This window comes from Sceloporus undulatus, chromosome 1 (genome assembly GCF_019175285.1).
Source record: "Sceloporus undulatus isolate JIND9_A2432 ecotype Alabama chromosome 1, SceUnd_v1.1, whole genome shotgun sequence".
Lineage (NCBI taxonomy): Eukaryota > Metazoa > Chordata > Lepidosauria > Squamata > Phrynosomatidae > Sceloporus > Sceloporus undulatus.
In genome coordinates, this window is record NC_056522.1 from 48,547,876 (window position 1) to 48,572,319 (window position 24,444).

Genomic DNA, 24,444 nt, shown 5'->3' on the forward strand with positions numbered 1-24,444 from the left:
CTAACTTGTCCTAGAATAAATGAGGATAAGCACAATGGGATTTGCTTCTGAATAGTCATACATTGATACCTTTAAATCCAAAAATTGTGCTTTATTTTTGTCATTAGCTACGTACTTTTGTATATGCAAAACTGTACTTCTATCTCATTTATCTGCACCTCACTTTCAAAAGTAATACAATATTTTTCACAGTCACATACATAAATATGTCTGTAGATTTCAAAGGCAGGGAATCCTTCCTGCATAGCCATAGATTCCTCTGAGACAAGGCAATACAATAATGGGAAAGTGCCACCTTTTTTTGGATCAGGGGAAAATTCAGTGCCAGAAAATTCTGAAGCAGATTTTGCAAGAATCTGAAACATATCAGATTGGATCCACATTCATCTGAATTACTGAATCAGCTCTTAAACAGTTTGGAACAGACTTGCACAGTCATACTGGAAAATCCCAGTGGAGTATTTCACATCCAATACTAAACAAATGAGACATAGTTTTAACATTTTCCATCAGTCTGACTGAAGCTGTGTAAAACATACATTAGTGGAGAAAGAAAAGCAAAAACAAATGAGGGAGGGGGTGAAATTAACTAAATCGTATTAATTTGATTTAGTTAATTTTAATTTGTTTTTAAAAATCCAAATTAAAATACTAATGGGGCTGTTTCATGCTTAATTTTTTTTCTTTGCAGATTAAATGAATGTACTTGTACTTCCCTAAAGATCACCACTTGCCAAAGAAAACTTTGCCAAAGGTGGTATTGTATACCTGTACTGCAAGATGGAGTGTTTTGTGTTTAACCTGTCTTTTTTGAGATATGTTTTCGAACACATCTAGTTCAGGATTTACCATTGTAACTAGCATGATTTCAGACAAAGGGCTGAATGTAAGTTATGATCTGCAGATCACTTGACAGGACTAACTGGCTTAGTTTTATACATAGGCCTCTTCAGAGTGTTTAAAGTACAGTTGCTCCTATGTCTCTTATCACATTTCATTACCTTGCTAGAAAGGTCAAGTGGTATCAGTTTCCCAGCCAGGAGTTACTGTCAGTACAGCATCAAAGCAAGGACTTCATGAGCTTTTAGTCTGCAGTGCATTACCTAAGCAATACCTATGCTAGTACTAGGATGATGTGGTTAAATAAATAAAAAACCTAAAACACCATGAAATGTCTGTGCTTAGACTTCAAAGCAGTCCCAAGCTTCAGTGTTTTGCTATCACACTGCCTCTGTAGTAAAACAAGGTAGGAGGCAGGATGAATGAAAGGTGGTTATAGATAGCTACCTGAATGAGAGGAGCTACATCACTGACATGATATGCAACCATGCTACTAAATTATGATGATGTATAATGAGGCCTGAGCAAGATATGTCCTGTTGTGCAGTGAGAGCTCCCACTGCACATCAGAACATATTACACTTCAAGATACATCAATCACCAGAACCATTGTGCAACAGTCACACTGCTTCAGTAGCTATGGACAGAAAAATCGGGGGAGGGGGGGAATCAGAGGTTTAAACAGTGATTATCCCAGGCAAAATGCAAATTCTTAATTAAGGTTTTCACACACATCACTATTAAACAGGCCATAAAGAGACAATAAAAAGGCAATCAACAGCAACAAATTATTTTTGGGATTTCCCCTTGAATGATTTGTTGCTGTTTATTGCCTGTTTAATAGCAATGTCATGTGAAAATCTTAATTGCAGACCAACTCCTGATTTTGCCCAGTTTCCCCCGTGTGATAAAGTCCCATGTCTTCACTTCCCTCCTGAGACTGCAAGTAAAAATATATATGGTATCTGTGTCTTTCTCCTTGGAGTGGAAGAGGCTTGCAGAAAGACTTTTTAACCTCAAAAAATAACCAGAGGGAAGGGGGTTAAGAAGACCTTCCCCCTTTAAATCATTATCACTATAGATTGGAGACCCTATAGTGCATTTTGCAAGAAGACTGGGAGAAAAAACTGCTTGCCAGGGAGCATCAAATGCCATTTGGCCCCCCCAGAGATATAGTTTACTCTCATATCTGTAACATGCTGACCTCCTGAAATTACTTCGTTTGTACAATATTACAAAGGAAACATCTTCCTCTGCAAGTGGACATCTTAAATTGAGAGCTAACTGTGCAGTCAGCAACAGGTGGGGAAGGATTGTTAAGATCTATTTATATTCATCTCCTCAAATAGTGGCTGAGTCCAGAGGTAGATCATGAACAGATCTGAGCTGGGAATTCCTTTTCTGGTAACATCTTTCTATTGTGGCTGAATGAGTATCTTTGACCTGACAGAGAATAGTAATAAAATTAGTAGTTGTATTTTCACTAGTTTTTTTTTAACAGATTATTTACATTTCTGAACTAAAAATAAAATCCAAACATATAACAGGTGTCATGAATAGGGAAGTAGAGCTAATCCACAAAGCTGGTTAATGGTGTTTTAAAATAAGTTTGAATCTTTTTAATATGCTTGCTGTTTTTAAAATACTTGCAAGTGAATCTCCAATATTTTGCTGACATGTATAAACTACAGAAAGTGTCAGCTACAAAATGTGATCCCATGCTGTCACAGTGCCTTTCACATACTCACAGGCTACCAGCCAATGGACTCTAATACTTGGACTATGATCAAAATATCTCAAACTTAAAATAAAGCAAACTAATAATAATAATCACAGGAAGAGAATAGCTAATTCTCTTCCGGAGTGCTGCTGCTGGATTCGTGGTAGAAGCCCACTGGTGAAGTTGCTTTCTCTGATGCCAGAGTGAGGTGACCAGCCATAAGATCAGCTATGAGGAGGGATGTCAATTGGGCTAGCACCTCATCTTTGTTAGCATGGCTGGGTGCCTTGTTCCAACCTCAAAGCAAGTGACTTTGCCAGTGGGGCTCTGCTGGGGAGGTGCTTGGCAGTGGTGGCAACCCAAGGAGAACAAGAACAAGAAAAAAAGAGGTGCCAATTCAGATTTGGGCAGGGGAAATGTGTGTACATCATCTCGGCTTCACTGTTGTATATTACAAATAGATGTGGAGCTAATTGGGCAGCTGTAGGGCAGAATACACTGAATTGCAGCTAGACTATTTTTGCTGGTATAGGCAAACCCTTCTTAGACCAAACTAAATATGCACAAGAATTTTAAATGTTTATATTTATTAGAATTCCATCCCATTCTTTACTTGCAGCATAGCCCAAAGAAGAGGAACAAAGCAGCAGTTATCATGTGTTAGGAGCTTGGAATTAGGAGGGATTTCAGACTTCTCAGAGAGGCAACCATGTTAATTTTTTGCAGGAAAATGTCATGGCCAGCCAAGAGCAGGTCTCGGAGGAGGAGGAGGAGGATGGGGCTCCTCCAGAGCAAGAGGTAATTGAGGCTACACCAGGTGCTAATCCTGCTCCAGTGCAAGAGGTAATTGAGGCTACACCAGGTGTTAATCCTGCTCTGCCAGAATCCAGCCCTGCTCTCCCAGCCTCAGAGGACGAGGCTCAGCCAGGTCCTAGTGCTGGTGGGATTCCTCTGGTGGTACAGCAGCCTAGTGGTGACTCTGGGGAGGAACCAGGCTTGAAGGTTCCCTCCTATAGACAACGCAGGGCTGAAAGTACTGGCAGGTGCAGATCCCAGAGAATTGCTGAGAAGCAATTAGCAAATCAGCCTCAGGTGGCATGGGGGAGAGTTTCTCTTACTTAATGAGCATGATCCTTTGGTGTGACTGGTGCCTGCACTTGCTCCCTGTATCTTGACTCCTTGTTGCCTTGATCCTTGACCTTGGAGTGGACTGGACTGGACTCTTGCTATTTCTGGCTGACCTGACCCTGGACTGGACTGACTACTCTGACCTCTGTTTTCCTGACTTTGGCTCTGGCTTTTGGCTTGCTCCTTAGCTATCACTCCTTGCAGGTTTGCGGACTGTTCCCAGTTGCTTGCTAATTACCTAGCTGAGCCATCCTTATTGGTGTTGTTTGTGTGTGCTGGCCACAGTCTAGGACAGAAAAAATGGCAAAAGCATCTTGTGGTTCCTTAAACACTAATCTAATATTAATTATCACTGATAATGGTGACCCAAGAGCTCCTACTGCTTCATGTAACACCAAAAGCACATCTACAGCTCCTGTTTTGCTGTCCCTTGCCCACAACCTCGCTGTTCTTTCAAAAATCATGGGTCCAGTCCTGCCAGTTATGTGCAGCAGCGGCATCATTAGGGTTGGTGTCCCCCGATGTAGTAATTCATGGGCTCAGCGCCCCCCCCCCCAATTGACCTCCTCCTTCCATTACCACACTGTACAGAATCCTTAGTAATCTATTTTGTACTCACGTTACTCATTAATTGTAATTTCCATATTGTATCACTGAAGGTAATACAGTAATAGCTGTGCATCAACAACTGGCAAATTAAAATTATAACTTAAATGACAATCTCATACTCTCAGTCTAAATGTGCTTAAAGTGAAAATTGGCTAAAATGTGATGTTTTTAAAGAAAATTTAAAAAATGTTTTTAAATTAACATTTATTTTTGACATGATTTTTTTATTAAAAAAACCACACAAACCTGGAACCTCTTCTCACCCCCATCACACCAGCTCTTTAGCATTTTAATGGGACTCAGGCAAATGCCACAGCATATTTCTGCCAAAAGGATGATGTTTGAGGTGCAGTAGTGTCACCCCTCTGGCCCCCCCCCCCCGTCTCCCTAATGATGCCACTAATGTGCAGACAGCAATGGCTAGAAGGAGCAGTAGCTGCCCGTGAACAGGCCAGTGGGCAACAGAACAAAAAGAAGGAAGGCAGCTACTATCACTATTGTGCAAATGAGCAGGATATGGAAATGACAGAATGCAGGTGCAATTGTGGGAGGGGGAAGAGGAGCATCTGCCACCATTGTGTGGGTAAGAGATGAAGGGCCAAGGAGTGATGCAAGGTCCTTGGACAGAGAGGCAAGAAGGAATCATTTTGGCAGAAGAGAGGCATGGAAGAGAAAGACATTGCATGGAAGCGAAAGACATAGAAGACAGGCTTGGAAGAGAAAGACACTTCAGACATAGCCTTGCCTGAATTGTCAGATTATTGTACATATATTTGGATGGGGGATTCTCATAACTGGGGTGAGAGGGGTTTAATTTGCAAAAAGCACAAGTGTTGCTCATTCCTTTAACTGTGGTCATTATGAGGCAATAGTTGGGTGATAGTACAAGCATTCTAGCACAGATGAGCTAATTAACACATTTAATGTGGGGGGGGAAATAAGACAAATAAAACTAAAATGCTAGAATATTTTCTAGTTAAAATTAACTATTTCATCTGTGTCCCTGAAGGAATCCACATTTTCCCCCGGTGATTCCAGCTGTTTGCTTTCAGTTGATTCTGCATTTCCCCCATGAATTAGATGACAGTGATATTTCTATGGTATTTTCATAGATATGTATATGTGTGTCATCAGTAAAAACAAACAAGCACAAAAAACTTGATGGCAAAACCCTAAAAGGTACTACTACTAACAAAGCATGACAAAACAACATCACTATCACCATGACCATCATAATAATCATGATCATCTATTGTGCAACAGCACTTTACCCCCACAAAACCCTGTAAGGTAGCTTTGGCTCAGAAATGTCGATTGACCCAAGGATACTCTGAAAGTCATAGGTCAAGAAACTGTAGCCCACAGGTCACACGCAGTTTCTCGACACCATTTTGAGATCTCCAAAGTACCAGACCCTTCTAAAATTGTTGCAAAATTATTCAAAATTTACAATCGCCCCCAGACACAATGGGGTAAAGGTAAATTTTGTAGTGGTTTTATCCCCGTCTGCTGTTTTAGGCATGTAGGATTCCCCCCCCCCCCACCGCAGAATTGACTTTTTTGGTCTGAAACAGGCCTTTCACTGGCCTAGAACAACACAGGAATGTAAAATGGCAGAATTTCCAATTTCCATCCCCCAACTCCCAAATTGAAATTTTTGTTTTGTCTTGCACCCATGGCTTCACATGCACTTCACAAAAGCATACTTTTAATATAGAGCCATAATCTCCAGCTTCCGTTGTAACAGAAAGGCAAAATGAATTGTGGCCATACATAACCTGGTGATACTAAAAAAAAAGAGTGGTCAGTGTCAGGGCAGTTGTTAGTTGGCAAGAGTCACGATACTGCTCAGGTTGCATTGGCTTCTACTAGACTTACCCTGTTGACAAACAGCGCATTCCAGTTTCCACTCCATCCCACTAGTTTGACCTTCACAAAACTGTACAAGTAGTATGAGGGTCATATGTACTGAGAGTATACACAAGTTAAGAGAGGAAGAAGCTGAAAGACTCTGAAACAGCCAGCCCTAAAATCCTTGGGCTTTCTTCAGCACTTTTGTTATTTTTGTGCTATGCTAGCATTTGCTCTTTCTGCCACAGAAGAAAAAGAACTAAGCATTTCTTTCTGTGATGGTAAGTAAAAATGGAACAAAGATAGAGCTCCAATAGACATTCCTGTGGTCTGCTCTGCCTGCTCTTAATATTTCAGAAACGATACCTCCATAAAATAAGATGGCAAGAGGCCCTGTCCATTTCTGTTAATGGGGATCACTTTAAAAAAAAATCAGCAGTGCTTCTGAAAAGATAGACTGTCTTGAAGAAATGTAACTTTCAAGGCAGTGGTACTAAAATGGCAAAGCTGTCATTTTGAGGCCCTATCCCCACAGTAAGTATACACACGTTACAGTAAGTATACACACATGCATGCCCCTGTGCAACTTGTGGAAACTCCCTCTAGGGAATGAACATTTCAATAATTTCTCTTGCCTCCAGAAACCATTGCTGAAAATGCAACCATTACCTGGGGAAAGAACTGTGATATGGAGGTGATAAAGCATTAGACAAAAGAACCATTCACACAACACATTTATCATACTATGATTTCACTTTAACTATTGTAACTGCATTCTGTGGAATAAGTTTTAGGGACAAATATTTTAATTTTTCATTCAGACAGCTCTAGTTCTTCACCAAACTACAGACTCCAGGATTCCACTCGACGCAGTCATGGGGAGTGGCAATGTTTTACCAATGTGCCAGGGACTGGTGCCATATCTGTGCCTATTGGCTACAATTGTTTTTTTCTTTCCTAACTGGTTCCCAGGACTGGCAGCAAGACAGGTTCCCAGGGACGGGGCACTGGTCCATGTATCATCCTTTGAGTACCACAGGAGTACATGGCTCAGGCTGAATTTTCATTTCAGATATTTCTTTAAGATTAACCAGGGATTCTCAAGAAATGTTTATGGGAATCTGCTGTAGCATCTGAGAGATTACTTGCATTCACTTTTGTGGACAAGAAAAGTTGATTCTAGTCATATGGCAACAAAGGATTTTGAATCTGAACTGACATTCTCACATACCAGTGGCATGCATATGTCCACTCCACCAAATGCATCTGAGAAAGTAGACTTTAGTCTATGAAAGCTCATGCTGCCAACTTCTTTCTTTCAGTTAGTCTCAAAGGTGCTACAAGATCTCTCTATGTAATCTGTAATTCTACAGATTAACACAGCTATATCTTTGAATCTCACATCTGGTTCATTTCCTGGTTCATGGGTTTCAGATCTAAAACAGCCCAAGGGAACAAAAACATGGTGAAACAGCTCCTTGCACTCCCCGGGATCATGGGGGCATTTTTGATGGGGGAAAGTAATTAAGATCAAAAATTGGGGCAGCTTCAAAAAACAGTCTTGTGATGGGGCTACATTTTCCCTTCCCTGATATAAACACGTACTTGTTATCAAAGCAAACCTTTTTTTTGTTAAAGCCTTTGGGGTATAAAGATTTTGACCTAATCTGTAGAGGTACATGATTTTAAATTGCTTTAATTTGTTTTAATTGTTAAAATTGTTCACTCTGAAGCTTCTAGTGCCATTTTCATGTTGGTCCCTCAATAAACTGGAGTTGATTTTCAGATTACAAAACAGGGCGCAAGGGAAAGAGGGACCCTGCAAAAAGAAAAATGTGCATCACTACCTCTTTTCCACTACCAATATCCCATCAGCTAAATTCTACTTGAAGAAACTATATATATTCCTTATAATGTAGAGATAAGCCATAAGAATCCTTGCTTGTGTGCACAGGGAGAGAACAGAATTTCACTCACTTGTAGTTGCTGACATATGTGACCTCCTCCTCTCCCCACTTTATCCTAACAATGACCCTGTAAGTAGGTTAATTGGTTTTCATGCCATAGCTTAGCCCCTGAATGATTGTGTTTATCATAACAAAGAGATAACAGTATATCTAACTCCAAGCACTATTGCAGCAAGCCTCTAACTGCCCCTTGTTGTTGTGTGCCTTTAAGTCTTTTCTGACTTGTGGTGAATTTATCACACAGGTCTCTTGGTAAGATTTCTTCAGAAGTTTGCTATTGCCTTCATCTGAGGTTGAGAGTGTGTGAGTTCTCCAACCTCACCAGTAGGTTTCCATGGCCAAGTGGTGATTTGAACCACTATACCCCAGTGGCTCAACCTCCTGCCCACTATACATATGCATTTACTGTCTGGGGAAGGACTTTGTATTTCTTGGTGCTTGATCAGGCCTTTATAGTATGTGTGTATATTTGCCTTCAAGTTGCCATTAATTTCATAGGTGGTCTTGCCAGTTCATTCCTCTGAACTATAGCCTACAGCACCCGGCATTGATTGACAGTCTCTAGTCCAAGTACTAACCAGGTCTGAACCTGCTTGACTTCCAAGCTCAAGCAGTATCTGGTGTCTTTAGGGTATTTAAGCGCACTTGTCAGTATATTGTATGTAGAAAGATCTTGCAGCGTCTTTGAGACTAACTGAAAGAAAGAAGTTGGCAGCACGAGCTTTTGTAGGCTTCAGTCTACTTCCTCAGATGCATCTGGATGTCCCAATGTCCCAAATGCATCTGAGGAAGTAGACTTAAGTCTATGAAAGCTTATGCTGCCAACTTCTTTCTTTCAGTTAGGGGCTGTGCAGACCGCCCCTAAGGGGTGGCCTGCAGCCACCTCCATTTTTGTTGGATTGGGGCTGCGGCAGCTGCATGCTGCAGCCTTGATCTGGCCTTTGGAAGGAGCAATAGCTGTGGTGCCATGACTTTACAGTGCTCCTTCGGTGCTGTGTCGTGTGGATGCAGCACCAGAGGAGTGCCATGACACCGCACCCCATGTGGAGCGGTGTATGGCGTCACGCCACCCTGGGGGTGGAGTCGGGGTGTGCATCATGTGGACACTACACCCCAACTCTGCTCCCAAGATGGCCTTTAAAGCCGGTCTGCACAGGGCCTTAGTCTCAAAAGTGCTACAAAATCTCTCTACATACTGATTCTACAGACTAACACAGCTATATCTTTGAATTCTACCGTTTTAGTAGTATACTGTATAGGAATAAACTGCATTTAGGGGTACAGTCTATCTGACTATGTAGACATCTCAGAATATAATGGGCACAACAGGTATACCTGTATACTGAAACATACAGAGTAGTGATTCCCAAACTTTGGACCTCTACGTGTTTTACACTTCACCTCCCAGTAATGCCAGCTAGCTTGGCCAACTGTTCTGGGAACTGAGGTCCAAAACATCTGGAGTACCAAAATCTGGGAATCACTGATACGGAGTGTATTGAAATCTTTCACAGATCATTCCTCAAACAAGTACACAAAGTCATGCGGGGGTAATGGAAGCATTTGTTCTTCATTTCTGTCTGTATGTTTCCAAGGCTTTTGGAATGCAGTGACACCAATACAGGGAGACTTGCAAATATGTGGCAAAAGCTCAAACATTCCTGGAACCTGTCATTTGCTTTGCAGGCCTTTTCCAAACTAGGGCACAAACAAATTGAGGTTCATAGCTTAATTAAGATACTCAAGCTCACCGTCAGCTGTGGAGGGATCAGCAATTAAACCAGTGTCCTTATTTCCATCAACCCTACATAATTATGGACAAAAATAGAAATGTTCTCTTTCCACTGCTCACTTGTGTTTGCTGTCAAGCGCTGAGATTCAATTTATCTATTAGACTTTCAGACGAATATATATCCCCAAATTCTCAGGTGAGTCTATACCTCATATTCAACCAACTCTCTTCTCCCTTCCTTCCTCTTAGACAGAATAGGGGCTATTGTCTAAAGTGACAGATGGTGGTGTTTGGAGACCAGGACCGTATAAAGACCTTGGAAGGTGATAAGGCTGTCCCTACAGTTAGACAGAATGAAGCAATTGCCTCAGACAGTGCACATCAGAGGATAACAGTGGCCACTTTCCCACCCAAGTGTACTTCCTGAACCCCTTGACTAATTCCTTCCTTTTGTAGCTTGTTCTGCACACAATCTGGTTAGTCTGCTGCTTTCAAGTGCAGTGGAGACTCTGTACCACTGTCAGTACCACTGTCAGTTTCAGCTACCAGTTCACTCAGCTTCTGTGCAAGGAACAGAAGGCGGTACCATCATTCAGCACAGCTCTTTTATATGTTCTTGGTTATGCTATAAGCTGAAACATTTTGGTTGTCAGATTTTAAAGTTTTTTCCTCATTTATTTTCAAAATATGGTAGTGGCTGGCATTCTGTACTGCAGTTACCAATAAATAACCTGGAGTTATAGATCTGTAACTGCTCCGTATTCATGAATCCTACGTAGTAACTGCCCAGTTTAATAGCCAGCAGCCAACAGCCCACCCACACAGCTAACAGCTGCTCCAAGAGATGGAAGATGTTTTGAAGATGGTTAAGCTGTGACATGATACCCATGTTTAAATATTTGAAAGGATGTCATATAGAAGAAGGAGCAAGCTTATTTTCTGCTGTTCCAGAGACTAGGGTTGCATCCAGACTGTAGAAATAATTTGACACCACTTTAACTAAAGCTAGTGACCATCTGTAAGGGGAGTATTTTGCAGGGGGTTGGACTGGATGGCCCTTGTGGTCTCTTCGAACTCTGATTCTATCACATTTCCACCCCTTCCACCATGTTCTAGAAGAGTTTATTCCTGACATTGGAGGAGTGAGGCTGTGACAATCAGAAGCAGGACCTTATTCCAGTTCCTTGACATAGCCTTGCTCACTGACAGCAGGGGGGTGGGAATGTCATCCACCTTGTATCCTGATCACAAGCAGAACAGACCCTTGTCTCTCAGAACAGCGACTGTCTAAGCCAGATTTTACTTAGTTACACATGGGTAACGAAGTAGGCAATGTAGAATAAGGGCTAATGTTTTTATTCTTCCATCATGTGGCCTTCCATATTTTGGGGTGCAGCTTCCTAAACCCATAGAGCAGGAGTTGTATGCAGCACCACACAAAATGCTACAAAGCATACAACTGAAAATGGGCAACATGTAAAGAATAGGATGGAAATTAACTGTAACTATAGTGAATGGCAGAATGACAATATGCTAAATGGTTACATTTGAAATACAGTATACACATAAAAATAATTCCACAATATGCTAAATACAGAAATACCTAATACTGAATGCATACGGTTGCAATATATTGGATACAAAAGCAAGTTTATAATAGAATCCAGCATTTGCCTGTTGGTTTGTAATGTTTCTTTCTATTCAGATATATTTGATTGGAATTTAAAACTGAAGCCTAGTTTATTTGTTCCCCAGTAATTCTTTTATTTGGACACATATAAGATACCTTCCAGGAACATCTTCGGCTTATTATTATTATTATTATAGCCAGGTCTTGTGAATTATCACACGCACTGATTGTTTATAAGTCACAAAGTGGCTATCTCTGTTTAGTAATTCAACTGAAATTGGATGAAATGTCATGTGTTGCATTTATATTAACCTCTTGGGCGTTGTTTTGATGTTTTTGTATTTTACAGGATTTAATTAAGAAGTTGTATTCAGGTTAAAGAAGACTTTCAAAACAGCATTATACCATATGAATCTTGTGTCCAAGTTGCATACTACAATTTCTTGTATTCAGTACTTCGTATTGTATTTATTATATTGTGGAGTTACATTATTATGTACTCTGATAGTTATGATTTAGCATATTGTCATTCAGCCTTTCACAACTGTATGTTTTTTTCATTTTCCCTCCTATTTGTTTTGTCAGTTTGTAGTTGTGTACTTTGTAACATTTTCTGCAGTGGACTGCAACTTCCATTATTTCTCATCATTAACTACCCTGGCTTGTTTTCTCTTTGAACTCAGAGTGACTACTTGTAGTTTTGTTTTGGTTGAGATTTATTCCTTGAACACATTTATTTGTATGAAGCTCCATTTAATCATGTCATGCCTAGTACAGGTTTATCAATACACAGAAAATAAGGTCTATTTAATAACGCAGGAATTAATAACTTGGGGTGTGAATATTGTCACTGTCAGATTTCGAGATAGGACTACCCAACTCAGATTATTCTTGTTGTTGTTGCTGTGTGCCTTCAAGTAGTTTCTGACCTTAAGGCGAACCTATCATGGGGTCCTCCAGATGTTGTTACACTGTAATTTCTATGCATCAGAAGTGACTAGACTGCAAATTTCATGCATCATTGGCTATTCTGGGTGAACTTGAAGGGAATTATAGTGGGGGGGGGGGAATAGGGCTGATGGGGACTGCAGTCAAAAAACATTTAGAGTCACACATTACCCAAATGGTGTTGTCTCACAGAAACAGTTTATTATTCTGATCTATTCACTACCCACACCCATCCAAAGCTTCCGTCTTGTCATTTCCACTGTAATGGAAAAAGAGGAAAGGCTTTGCTATTTGAAAAGGTGATGTGGTTTGACACCAGTTTAAACAGGAATAACCCAGCCAGCATCAAATGATCCCATGGATGCCCTTGTAATTAACAATCTACAATTGGCAGTCTACTATAGTGCAATGTATTGTCCATGATGTAGACCTAAACCTGATTGGTAATCCCTTCTAGGGTAGACCTGTTGAATCAACTGATAAATGATGAATCGACATTTAGATAAACCCTATCGATTCAATAGGTCTCCTTCATTTAGGAATAGAATTCAGGTCTAGAGGTTCATCTTTATCATCCTTTCTTTCACACACATTTATTACATAAATAAAGTATTCTTTTTTATACATATAAGAATTACAGTTGTATCATCATCATCATCATCATAATCAAATCTATGTTTTTATGAGTCAAAAGTTTAAGAGCTTAAGCCTTAGAAAAATATGTGATTTACTTCTACCACAAAATATATTATTTACATTTTCCATAGTGCATTGTTACTTTATGCAGTTGTTCATTACACATAAAAATAGTATAATTAAATAAATGCATCATTGTCCATCACTTCATTCCCCCCCCCCTCCTGAAGTGGCACATTGCATATGGTCCCAGGGAATGTCAGCCTTCTTCACTGGAAGTCTGTATCTAGAAGATCATGCAAGAGTTTAATCACATGTTGTGGTTGGCTGGAGGCATATTCTATAAGTTTGGGTCCCATTTGCTTGAAAAGACTCTTAGCCAGTTTAGAGACCACAGTCCTCACGTTCCCACTCTTTCCAGATAATACACCATTGCCGATCATGTTGTTCAGGAAGTACCAGAGAATAGGAAGGGCATGACGTTCCACAGACTGAGCTTTCTGTGGATAAGCCAAAACCACAAGAACTGCCATGTAAAAGACAGAAGATCTTTATTAATTTATGTAAGTGCTCACTTTTGTGATCATCATCAACATACTACAACTGCACTAGCTTTCAGTGTTACCAAACCACATTTAAGCATAAGTTGTTATTATATAAAGGCACTATCACAAGCATTTTCTAATTCTGATGCCATTCTTTTATCAGTCCTAAGGTTTGTTTCCCCCTACCAAAAAGTAGTGGGAAAGGAATGAATATACACACACATACAGAGAGAGAGAGAGTGCGAGAGAGCACTATAGTTTAGCAATAGTACAGCAATAGCTAAATAGTAGTATAATAGTATAGCAATAGCTATACTTTACACTAGCTATACTTTTCAATCACTATAAGAAATAACTGTAATAAATTACTTTTAAATAGCTTCATCGGAAGCTATTTCTGTCGAAATCAGAAGCTTCGGAATTAGAAAAAAATGGCCGCCAAAGCAACTTATGGGGCCCAAATTCAACAGTGGAGGCAACAGCTCTCACTAAGATTTCAAATGACCTTTTACGGGCCAAGGCTAATGGCCTTTACTCTGTTGTCATCCTTCTTGATTTGTCTGCAGCCTTTGACACCGTTGATCACTGCCTTCTAGTTGACATACTCTCTGACCTTGGGTTCTCAGACTCTGTTCTCGACTGGTTTAGATCTTATTTGTCAGACAGATCTTTTGCAGTGGTTGCAGGTGGTCAAACTTCGTCCTCTGTTCCCTTATCTGTTGGAGTTCCCCAGGGGTCTGTTCTGGGTCCCCTTCTGTTTTCTCTCTACACACTGTCCTTAGGTAAACTCATTAGCTCTTTTGGTTTTTCCTACCATCTGTACGCCGATGACACCCAATTGTATCTTTCCACCCCTGACCTTTCTCCAAGGCTTGAACAGCAAGGTTCGTCTTGTCTCACAACTGTCTCGCAGTGGATGCGCCATCAGCGTTTGAAGCTCAACATGTCCAAGACGGAGCTTCTTGTCTTTCCTCCTAAGCCCACCCTTCAACTCTCCTTTTCTGTCTCTGTGGACAACATTTCTATTCAACCAGTCCAGCAAGCCCGCAGTCTTGGTTTTATCTTTGATTCTTCTCTGTCATGTATCCCTCAGATCCAGACCACAGCCAAGGCTTGTAGATTCTTTTTATACAATATTGCCAAAATCCGACCATATCTTTCCACCTCTACTGCCAAGATCCTGGTCCATGCTCTAGTGGTCTCACGACTTGATTACTGTAACACCCTCCTAGCTGGGCTTCCTCTTTCTCACCTTCGTCCTTTAATCTCTGTCCAGCATTCAGCTGCACGCATGATCACATCCGCCCACCACTCTGACCATATCTCTACTTTGTTAGTATCCCTTCACTGGCTCCCCCTCCCTTTCCATATTCAGTACAAGCTCCTGCTGTCAACGTTTAAAGCCCTCCATGGGCTGGCCCCTCCTTACTTATCAGACCTTATTTCTCCTCACCTTCCCACTAGGGCCCTCCTTTCTGGTAGTCAAAGTCGGCTGTCCCAGCCCAGGATTTCCTCTGCCCCATCCCGGATTCGCCCCTTTTCACTTGCTGCCCCTCATTCCTGGAACCTTCTTCCCCCACAAGCAAGGGCCATCACTTCATTAACCAGCTTCAAAATGGAGTTGAAGACCATCCTGTTCAGAGAAGCGTTCCCAGGCATTGCATAATTGTCACTTGCTATCTGATGTTCTTTTTGTTGCCTGTTTTATTGAACCATTTCCTGTATTGCTATGTATTTTATTTGTATTATCCTATCATTTCTTAGATTGTACGCCATAGGCAAGTTTACTCTTTTATATTTGTTGTTTTTATGTACAGTGCTGTGTAAATCTACAGCGCTATATAAATTTAATAATAATAATAATAATAACAACAACAGGAAGCTGTTTTGAGGGAAATGTCAGTGCAATAAAATCAGCGTAACTTCTGAATTTGAGCTCAATTTGGAAGAGGTAGTCGGGCACTGGAGGCAGTGAGATGAAGTCCCTGGGTTTCCACTGACAGCTGTATTATCTTCTGCCTATTGCAGCCCAAAGTTCTTATTTAGCATACAAGTTCGGGAACACTTACTAGAATCAGGAACTTAGGATCAGGTGTCAGGAGCTGTTTCCAATCTCTCCTTTAGTCTAACAGCCTGCCAACACTATCCTGACAGATGCTGCTCTTTTTCTAAAGCAAGAAAAGAGCATTTATGTAGCTCTCCTAAAGTATGAAAGGTCAGAGTAGATGTGAGGTCATATTGCCAGATGAGTGACATGTCAACAACAGAAATAAGAATTGTAGTGGATTAAAGTCTTCTCTATAGAAGCTAGTACATTCAAAAGTTGTAGCTGCTGAATGGACTTCCCAATGCAACATGCAAAAGCTTGTCATTTAGGTGAAGTTATTTAACTTTTGTTCATATTTTAACAAACTTTCCAGGAATTTTAGCCTGGCACTGGTATTCTACTGCTACCGCCAATGCTATGATCTTGATATTTTACTAATATTTTGTGTTGTTTTATTAAATTAACACAAAATTAAATATTTTGATCAACCTGAAACACTGTGTACATTTCTGAACACCACAGTTCAGGAAGGATACTGACAACCTGGAATGCATTCAGAGAAGAGCTGTCAAGATGGCAAAAGGTTTGGAAACCAAGTCTGCTGAGGAATGGCTTAAAGAGCTGGGTATGTTTAGCTTGGTTAAGAGATGACTGAGAAGTAGCATGATAGCCATCTCTAAATATCTGGAAGAACATCATGGACTGAGTTTGCTTTCTGCTGTTCCGGACACTAGAATACAAACTAATGGATTCAAACTGCAAGACAAAAGATTCCGCCTGAACTTTAGGGAAAATACTTAATGGTAAGAGCTGTTTGCCAGTAGAGTAGACTGCCTCCAAAGAGTTGTCCTTCATTGGAGTTGTTCTTCTTTTATTGTAAATTTAATTTGCTTAAATGGAAAAAGTGGAACAAATGGGAAAAGCCTTTCCCTCCACAGCTTAGGAATTTGCTTCATTGGTGTACTATTGCACATACATACATATTATTTGCAGAAGGTGGGCATACTCCTAAACCTAAAAATGTTGCTTTTCTGGCACTCTTTCGTAGAATTTGTGGCCTCTAGCACAATCATACTGGGCAGGTTTAAACAAACTACTTTCCATCAGCCTTTGCTAACCACCTGTAATATGGAGAGAACAATGCTGGTCTACCTTGTAGGATTATTGTAAGGTTTATTGATATAAAATGTGGACAGATTCATTGAGAATCCTACACAGTTACATAATAATAATCTTAAACTACAGGTCTTCCTCACTGAATTCTATTTAAGGATGGCTGATAAATCAAAGCTGCATTAATAATATTGCTGTGATATGCTTTCTTGTTCCATATTTTACATAAAACAGAATGATTAATTATTTATTTGCTTGGCTGTAAGGTCAGCATACTATACCAATGTCCCTATGGTTTTCAGTACTCAAATTAAACAAATCAAAATGCTTAGCTACTGATTTCAAAACCACAAAGTCAAAAGCAGAACAGGCTGAGTATTCCTTATCCAGAATTCCAAAATTCAAAATACTCCAAAGTCCAAAACTTTTTTCATGGATGGCTGAGATAGTGACACCTTTGCTTTCTGATGGTTCAGTGTACACAAACTTTGTTTCATGCACAAAATTATTTAAAATATTATGTATAAAATTATTTACAAGATACAGTGGGCCCTCCCCTTATGCGGGGGATCCGTTTTGGACCCCCCCCCCCGCATAAGGGAAAATCCGTGTATGCTTGCGCCCATAGGAAGCAATAGGGCGCATGCACATGGCAGCGCTGCAGTGCATGTGCCACGGGCGTGCACACCATTGTTTATATTGTTGCGCAGCTTCTGCATAAACAGGAAGCCATGTATAGTGCACCCGCATATGGCGTGAGCACACTGTATGTGTATAAGGTGTATACAAAACATAAATGAATGTCATGTTTAGACTTAGGCTCCATCTCCAAGATATCTCATTATGTATATGCAAATATTCCAAAATCCAAAAAGAAATCAATAAATTTCAAAATCCAAAACACTTCTGATACCAAGCATTTCAGAAGTGAGCTTGTAATAGACTTGCATCTAGTTCATACAGATTGGAAGAGGATATCATCTGCAGCATGCAACAGGAACAGGAAATTGAGGCATAATTGAAAATGAATAGAATTTGAGTAAGCGCACCCAACAATAACAATTCTACTGTTATTCTACTGCCATTCATTTTTACTGAATACAAAGTGCGGGGTGGGATAAATATATAGTTTTTGTTATGAAATTCCTTGGGTGAATTTTAATGCTGGGACAATATCCTAATTTTAATGGGCCTTCATTCTTGCAAATAAGTACATTCAATACTATATCTCCACAGGAAAAAATATACTTCTCAAATGATTTGGGGTATTAGTGCCCTATGGCACAATAGATGGCTTGGCAATTTATTTCATGTATTGAACTGTCTAAAATGACCACATCAAACTCCCAGACTGCCTCTCTAAAGGGTACCTGAAGGCAAACAACACACATACACACACATACACAGGTCACATTCCAGTGATCTTTAGGTAGTGCCTGATGACAGAGTGGCAAGTATAATTTACGTTTCTCCATATGGACTGTGCCTCAGGCAGAATGAATATAACAAGTTTTGGAATCAAAAGGTTGAATCAAAATGTTTGATGGAAAAACTGGGAAGAGCTAGTCATGGATTAGAGGACTCTGGTGCATTTGGGGTTATAATACAAGTATTTCACCATTTGATTCCATAAACCGAACTAGGCTAGCATTCAAGCTCCACAAGAGTTTGGAACACCCTTGTGACAATAAATCAGAGGGACTTCAGAAAGAATGCTAGTGCATTTGCTCTAAGGGAAAGATGAGAAACAGCCTTCACACCCACTTTGAAAAGGTGTAGGTGACAATGTAAGATGCTGTGCTGTGAAGAAAGAAGCCCTATGCCTCCTGCTGTTACCTGAGCTATTGATTTGTTCATTTGGAGAAAACTCCTAACTGTGTGCAGTCTGTTTGTTACCTGACAGGCGATCTGTGATATCCTGCAGAGCTTGGCCACTGATGAAACGCACCCTGCTGGCAAATGTTTGAAGCAGAAAAAGATTATCTGAAAGGGACAGAAACACTTTGTTTGGACATTATTGCCAACTAAGGACGTACAAGGAGAAGGGGATGGGTGAACAGGCTGTGAGAACATGATTTGTATTGTACAGTACATCATTCAAGATAGTTATATTTTTTAAAAAGAATGAGTCAAGGAGGTATTAGCTTCCCAGTTCTTGAAGACAACTCATACAAACAAAAAGGTATCACTGTTTGGTGATTTTTTTTTTTAATGTTATTGGATAGGTGAATACAATCTAATTCCTGAGACTGGAAGCTTCCAGAGGAATATGTAAACTGAGCACATTTGAAACATTGTGTTTTGAAACAACAAGCAGTGATAATGACCTTTATTTTTTAACTTTATGAGATTGGATCTCTGATGGCCCAGATACATATACAAATCATTGCTGGACATTGCAAGCCTAATGGGTAACGTTGCACAGCACCCTTTGCTTACACTCAAAACATATCCATCTATGGACCAATGGATGTCTTCCCCTCATTTCTTCAGTGCATCCACATTAACCCATTGTCCTCCATTTTCACCATGCAAATAAATCTAACCACAGAAGAGCATTGTATTTTATTTGAGCCAGCATGGTGTAGTGGTTTCAGTGTTGGACTATGACCCTGGAGACTATGGTTCAGTTTCCCACTTGGCCATGGAACGCACTGGGAGACCCAGAAAAAAACATGATTGGTACACCTTAGGGTCACTATAGATGACTGGAAGGCACACAAGAACAATGACAATGATAAAAACAGCAATTAATGGCTCATACAAAAACAATTGTATTTCACAATACAGAAATCTGTCCTTTTGTACTCATCAGAGAAATGTGAAAATTGCTGAATGACACCTTTGATTCTGCCATTATTTCGTACAAGGTTGCAAGACTGTTTTTTCTTTCTGCATTAAAATTTGCATACTTTTCAGTGCATTTTATTTCATTTGTAACACATGTATTTATATCTTTGACTTGATTTGGGTGGGCATACATTGATCTGCACACACACAGCAATGTCCAAATCAGGTTTTTGCTTTTCCCCCCAACTATACTCATTTTAATCAGTTGCATTTTGAAACAGACTCATATTTTTGCATGCTCTATTCCTACAAAAACATCTCACATGTGCAAATGTGCACATTCTTGAGGTGAGGTGTATTTCTTCTCTCAATGATACTTGGGAAGTGTAAAATGGCTATCTCATTTTCATCTCTTCTTTGTTGTAATAATGTAAAGCACCTAGATAGGTGAGTGATTCTCACCTTCTCCTGGGTGCAATTTTGAGGTGCCAGTGGAAGGAAGGTGGCATCTTGCAGGGCCTGGGTTGGGGTCAACTGGCTGGAGGCAGTGATTCAAATATGCCAATGGTCAGATTCTCAGTTGTTGTGGAACAAGACAGATGTCAGGGTTTGTGTGATTCTTATGGAGCCAAAGAAACCAAGAGACACTGTGACATTCCACATGATTGTGGAAGCAGTGCAGCTCAAAATGGAAATGGGCAAAGCTTGTAAAGTGTCCTCTTTTGGACTACAATTCCCAGAATCTTCTAGCTAGCAGTGAATGCAAAGAATTCAGAGGAAGGTCCTATAGGTGAAGGAAAAAAAACCCGGAAAAATGATGGACACTGTAGACTGTCTCCCCACATTGCTGACAAGTGTAATGTGTGTCTCACAAAGGTTTAAGCATTAGGTACTGACTTAAACATAGGAATAAATGGGAACTGAGTTCCAAATGCAGCAAGGAAAGGATTACAGGGTCCTACCAATTGTTGGAGTACCACTTCTTAAATGTTAATGTAAAATACAACTGGAGCAGACATGCAGTTAGTAAAGCAGGGCTGGGGAACATTTGACCCCCAGCATTGCAACTCTCACAGTCCCACACTTGGGAAGGACAGACAGTCATAGGTCTGGTACACACAGGCAGCAAAAAGCCGCTCCTTTTTGCTGTGCAGCTGTGCAGCAGCTGCATGCTGCTGTACAGATGCACACTAAAAAAGGAGCTCCTCTAGGTTCACGCACCTGTGACATCACTAGGGCTGGGCACATCTGGACGCCCAGCCTTACAGAGCCTTAATATCACCGCAACGTGCCCATCTGTACTGAGCCATAGACACCCTAGTGAGACCAGACCCATAGCAAAGATCCCAGAAGTGTGAAAGCCAGACAAGGGAATTCAACTTCAAAATCCTTGTAATATGACCGATCATCCTTGTGCAATGTAGATTTTAACTTTTAGAAATGTGCTGAGGGAGCTGACAATAGTTGCCCCAAATTTTCAGATCATAAGACCCTCAAGACCAAATAAGATTAAATGACAGACAGGTGTCACCTAATACTGAGTGAAGTCATTGGTCCCCCTAGCTCAGTATGATTTATTCTGACCAGTATCAATTGCTCTTCAAGATCTATTAGGTGGCATATTTCTGATAACTTTTATCTGCTATTAATCACTTCTGACTTATAGCAAACCTCTTCTAGTTTTTCTCGGCAAGATTTCTACAGAGGGGATTTGCCATTGCCTTCCTCTAAGGCTGAGAGGGTATGGTTTGCCCAGGGTCACCAGTGGCTTCCCATGGCTGAGCAGGGATTCATAGCCTGTTTCCCCCAGAGCCCTAGTCAAACCACTCTGTCACACTGGCTCAGTAGCAGCCCTTCTGCTTGAGTTTATCTCATCAGATGAACTTAGATGTACTAGGACTTGGAACATCTAACACATGTACTGAGTTCATTCCTGCCTTAGCACCCCCTTTATTACTGCATTTCTGGATCAAAGTCAGTGGATGCACAGGTTGGCATTCATGGGGTTGCCCCAAGCTGATGGGATTTCTTACTCCTGAGAGTTGTGTGGCCCTCCAGATGTTTGGAGTATGGTGGTCCCTTGGTATCTGCTGAGGTTTGTTTCTAGGACCCCACATGGATACCAAAATCCATGGATGGTCAAGTCCCATTAAATACAGTGCTAAAGTGGTGTCCCTTATATAAAATGGCAAAATCAAGGTTTCTTTATATATTGTTTGAATATTTTCACACTCTGGATGCTTTAATCTGTGGATATGGAGGGTTGACGGTACAACTCCCACGGTTCCTCTCCACTGGTTATGTTGGCTTGGTCTGCTGGTAGTTATAGCCTAACAACTTCCAGAGGGTCACATTTTCCCCATCCTGATTTACATAGCCACCAAAGCCTTTGGAGCCTCTTTTGGGGAGCAATGTAAAACATGTCTATTCAAACTTGCTTTCAACAGTCAGGTTTATGTTTTTAATGTGCAAGGCATTTTAGAGCAGGGCTTTGGAATGGGTAGCCTCCTATTGTCAAACTACAAAACCCATCAGCCCTAGCCAGCACAAACAATGGTGAGGAAAGATGGGAATTACAATCCCACAGCATCTAAAAGGCCATTCATCTACAAATATGTTTTGTTTCACATGGTTTTATTGTGTATACAGTACAGTATATACGTTGTTTTTAAGTTGGCAAACCATTCCAAGTCCTAATGGCGGAGTGAAATGGTTCTGCAAATAAATCAAGCAAGCAAGCTAATGTGGGAAGCTTTGTTTATTTTATTAAAAGACCATTTTTCTTCACCACTTGACCCTTCAGTTTATACAGCCAAGAATCAACTGCCACAAGGCTGAGAAAACAGAGAACAGAAAATCCATTTTCTGTTTGACACTCTCTGTTTTCTGAAGGGTGATGGTGTGTGTGCTGAGCCAGGCAACATGTTATTTCAATGATGAATGAAAAAAGAATAACTGCTGGCTTCAGTAAGATGAATAAATGCTTTGAAATGCTAATTTGAGAAGTAAAGGAGTTGGGCAGGGGTGTTAATTATTAATGATTACTCCCTTATTAGTATCCATAAAGATTCCTGGTCAACCTTTAAAACTGCCTTTGAAATCATTTGAAAATAAGCACAGTACACGTGTACCTTTCCCCTCTTTGTCCTTCTGAGATGGACCGTGCACTTTGAAACACTTGCTAGCCATGAAAGATCCAATAAATAACTAACAGAAGTTTAGCTTCAAAGGAGCTTTCAAAAGAGGTAAAGAAAAGGAATGTGGCATATGTGACTTCAACACATTCCTTTACCTGCACCACCAGTGTCTAAGAAATGATAAACCAGTTATAATTTACTGGATGAGAATGTCAGCTTGTGAAACAAAGTGGAGAGACAACACCCTCTTCTTCTTTGAATTACTGTCATTATTTTGTTTGTACTAGCAGAATTCTTTTTGCAAGAACAAGTTTGATATTATATCCTGAAATACATTTCTTTGACCCCTCTTTATTGCTTATTTTGGCCTAAGTCTGAAAATTTTTGGATACCAAAAGTTTTCATTTACTATCAAGCCTACTGATCCACATATCAGAGGCAAGTGAGTCCAGTTCATTGTCCAAATTTTACCAGCACTGTCCAAGCTATGGAACCTGTTTTGCAGCACTGTAGACAGTCCCTGTAAAGATAAGACTAAAACCAAACACAGATTCACTGCCTCAGTGGCACAGAAGCCACCATCTGCCACTGGATCCACATAGATGGATTTATGGTCCACACAGAAGACTAAGAGCTGGTTCATGCATTAAATGTTTCATACTTGGAAGACTTTGTGTATGTATGTGCCTTCAAGTTGCCTGTGGACATATGGTGGCCCCATGAATTTCATAGGGTTTTCTTAGGCAAGGAATCCTCAGAGGTGGTTTTGTCAGTTGCAGGTGGAAAAAATGTATACTTATTGCAATGGCAGACAATTCTAGCCAGTGATGGGTGTGTGTAATGCAGAGCCTGGAAAAGTTATTTCACAGTATTAAAGAATAGTCCAAAAAGTACTTTTCCAAACTTTGTGGTAGTGTAATGTCACTACTTCACAAGGAGCTTTGAAACACTTGCTGTTGGGGTTGCCAATTCAAGATCTTCCTAGGCCCTGGATTTTCTGAGCTAAAATCTGAGACCCAGGGATGGCCATTAAGTATTTTGCATTAACTACCAACTACAGTTGCTCATAGATTGTTGTTTAAACACACACACACACACACACACACAGAGAGACAGAGAGAGAGGGAGAGAGAGAGAGAGAGAGACTATATTTTCCTGTTTGGAAATTAAGATGGAAATCTTAGGTAAAGGGGCTGTTCCCAAATCAAGTTGAAATTATTTCTTCCTTCTTAGGGAGATGGGATAAGGAATATTTAATATAGCCACTGGGTCACATGCTCTCAGCCTTGGGGGAAGGCAATGGTAAACTTCCTCTGAAGCAATCTTGCCAAGAAAAGCCAATTATAAGTTTGCCTTAGTTGGAAAATACTTGAATGCACACAACAGCCGCTACAAAAAACTTGCTTCAAGCCAAATGGTGGATGCAGAGCAGACAGAAGGGGGGTTCCTGGTGCCTTAAAGAATGGGGAGGAAGGAGGAAACTAACTAAGTAAATACCTAGATTAGTGTTTCCCAAACTTTGTTCCTCCAGGTATTTCAGAATTCAACTTCCAGAAACCCTAGCCAATTTGGCCAATAATCAAGAATTTTGGGCACTGCAGTCCAAAACATCTGCAGGACCAAAGTGTGGGAACAATTGACCTTGAGCCGCTGGTGAGTTTGCAAGTTACAGCAATAAATCAACTCAAGTCTTGCAAACTGTAGCTAGCAAATGCTCAACTAGCTGAACTGGAGATTTGCACACAGTCCTT

At 40.5% G+C, this 24,444-nt stretch overlaps 1 protein-coding gene across 4 annotated transcripts in view; it reads right to left on the reverse strand.

The window, feature by feature from the left end:
* Positions 1 to 12,592: 12,592 nt before the first annotated feature.
* The window catches only part of TOGARAM2 (TOG array regulator of axonemal microtubules 2), a 123,845-nt gene continuing 111,993 nt past the window's right edge, over positions 12,593 to 24,444 (reverse strand). For all 4 annotated transcript variants that reach the window (XM_042437829.1, XM_042437822.1, XM_042437839.1 and 1 more), the window contains 2 exons: positions 18,663 to 18,749; positions 12,593 to 13,587 (listed from right to left, as the gene is read on the reverse strand). In XM_042437829.1, coding sequence (XP_042293763.1) covers positions 13,331 to 13,587; positions 18,663 to 18,749 — 344 coding nt within the window. In that variant the 3' untranslated portion in view covers positions 12,593 to 13,330. The remainder of the gene's footprint in view (positions 13,588 to 18,662; positions 18,750 to 24,444) is intronic.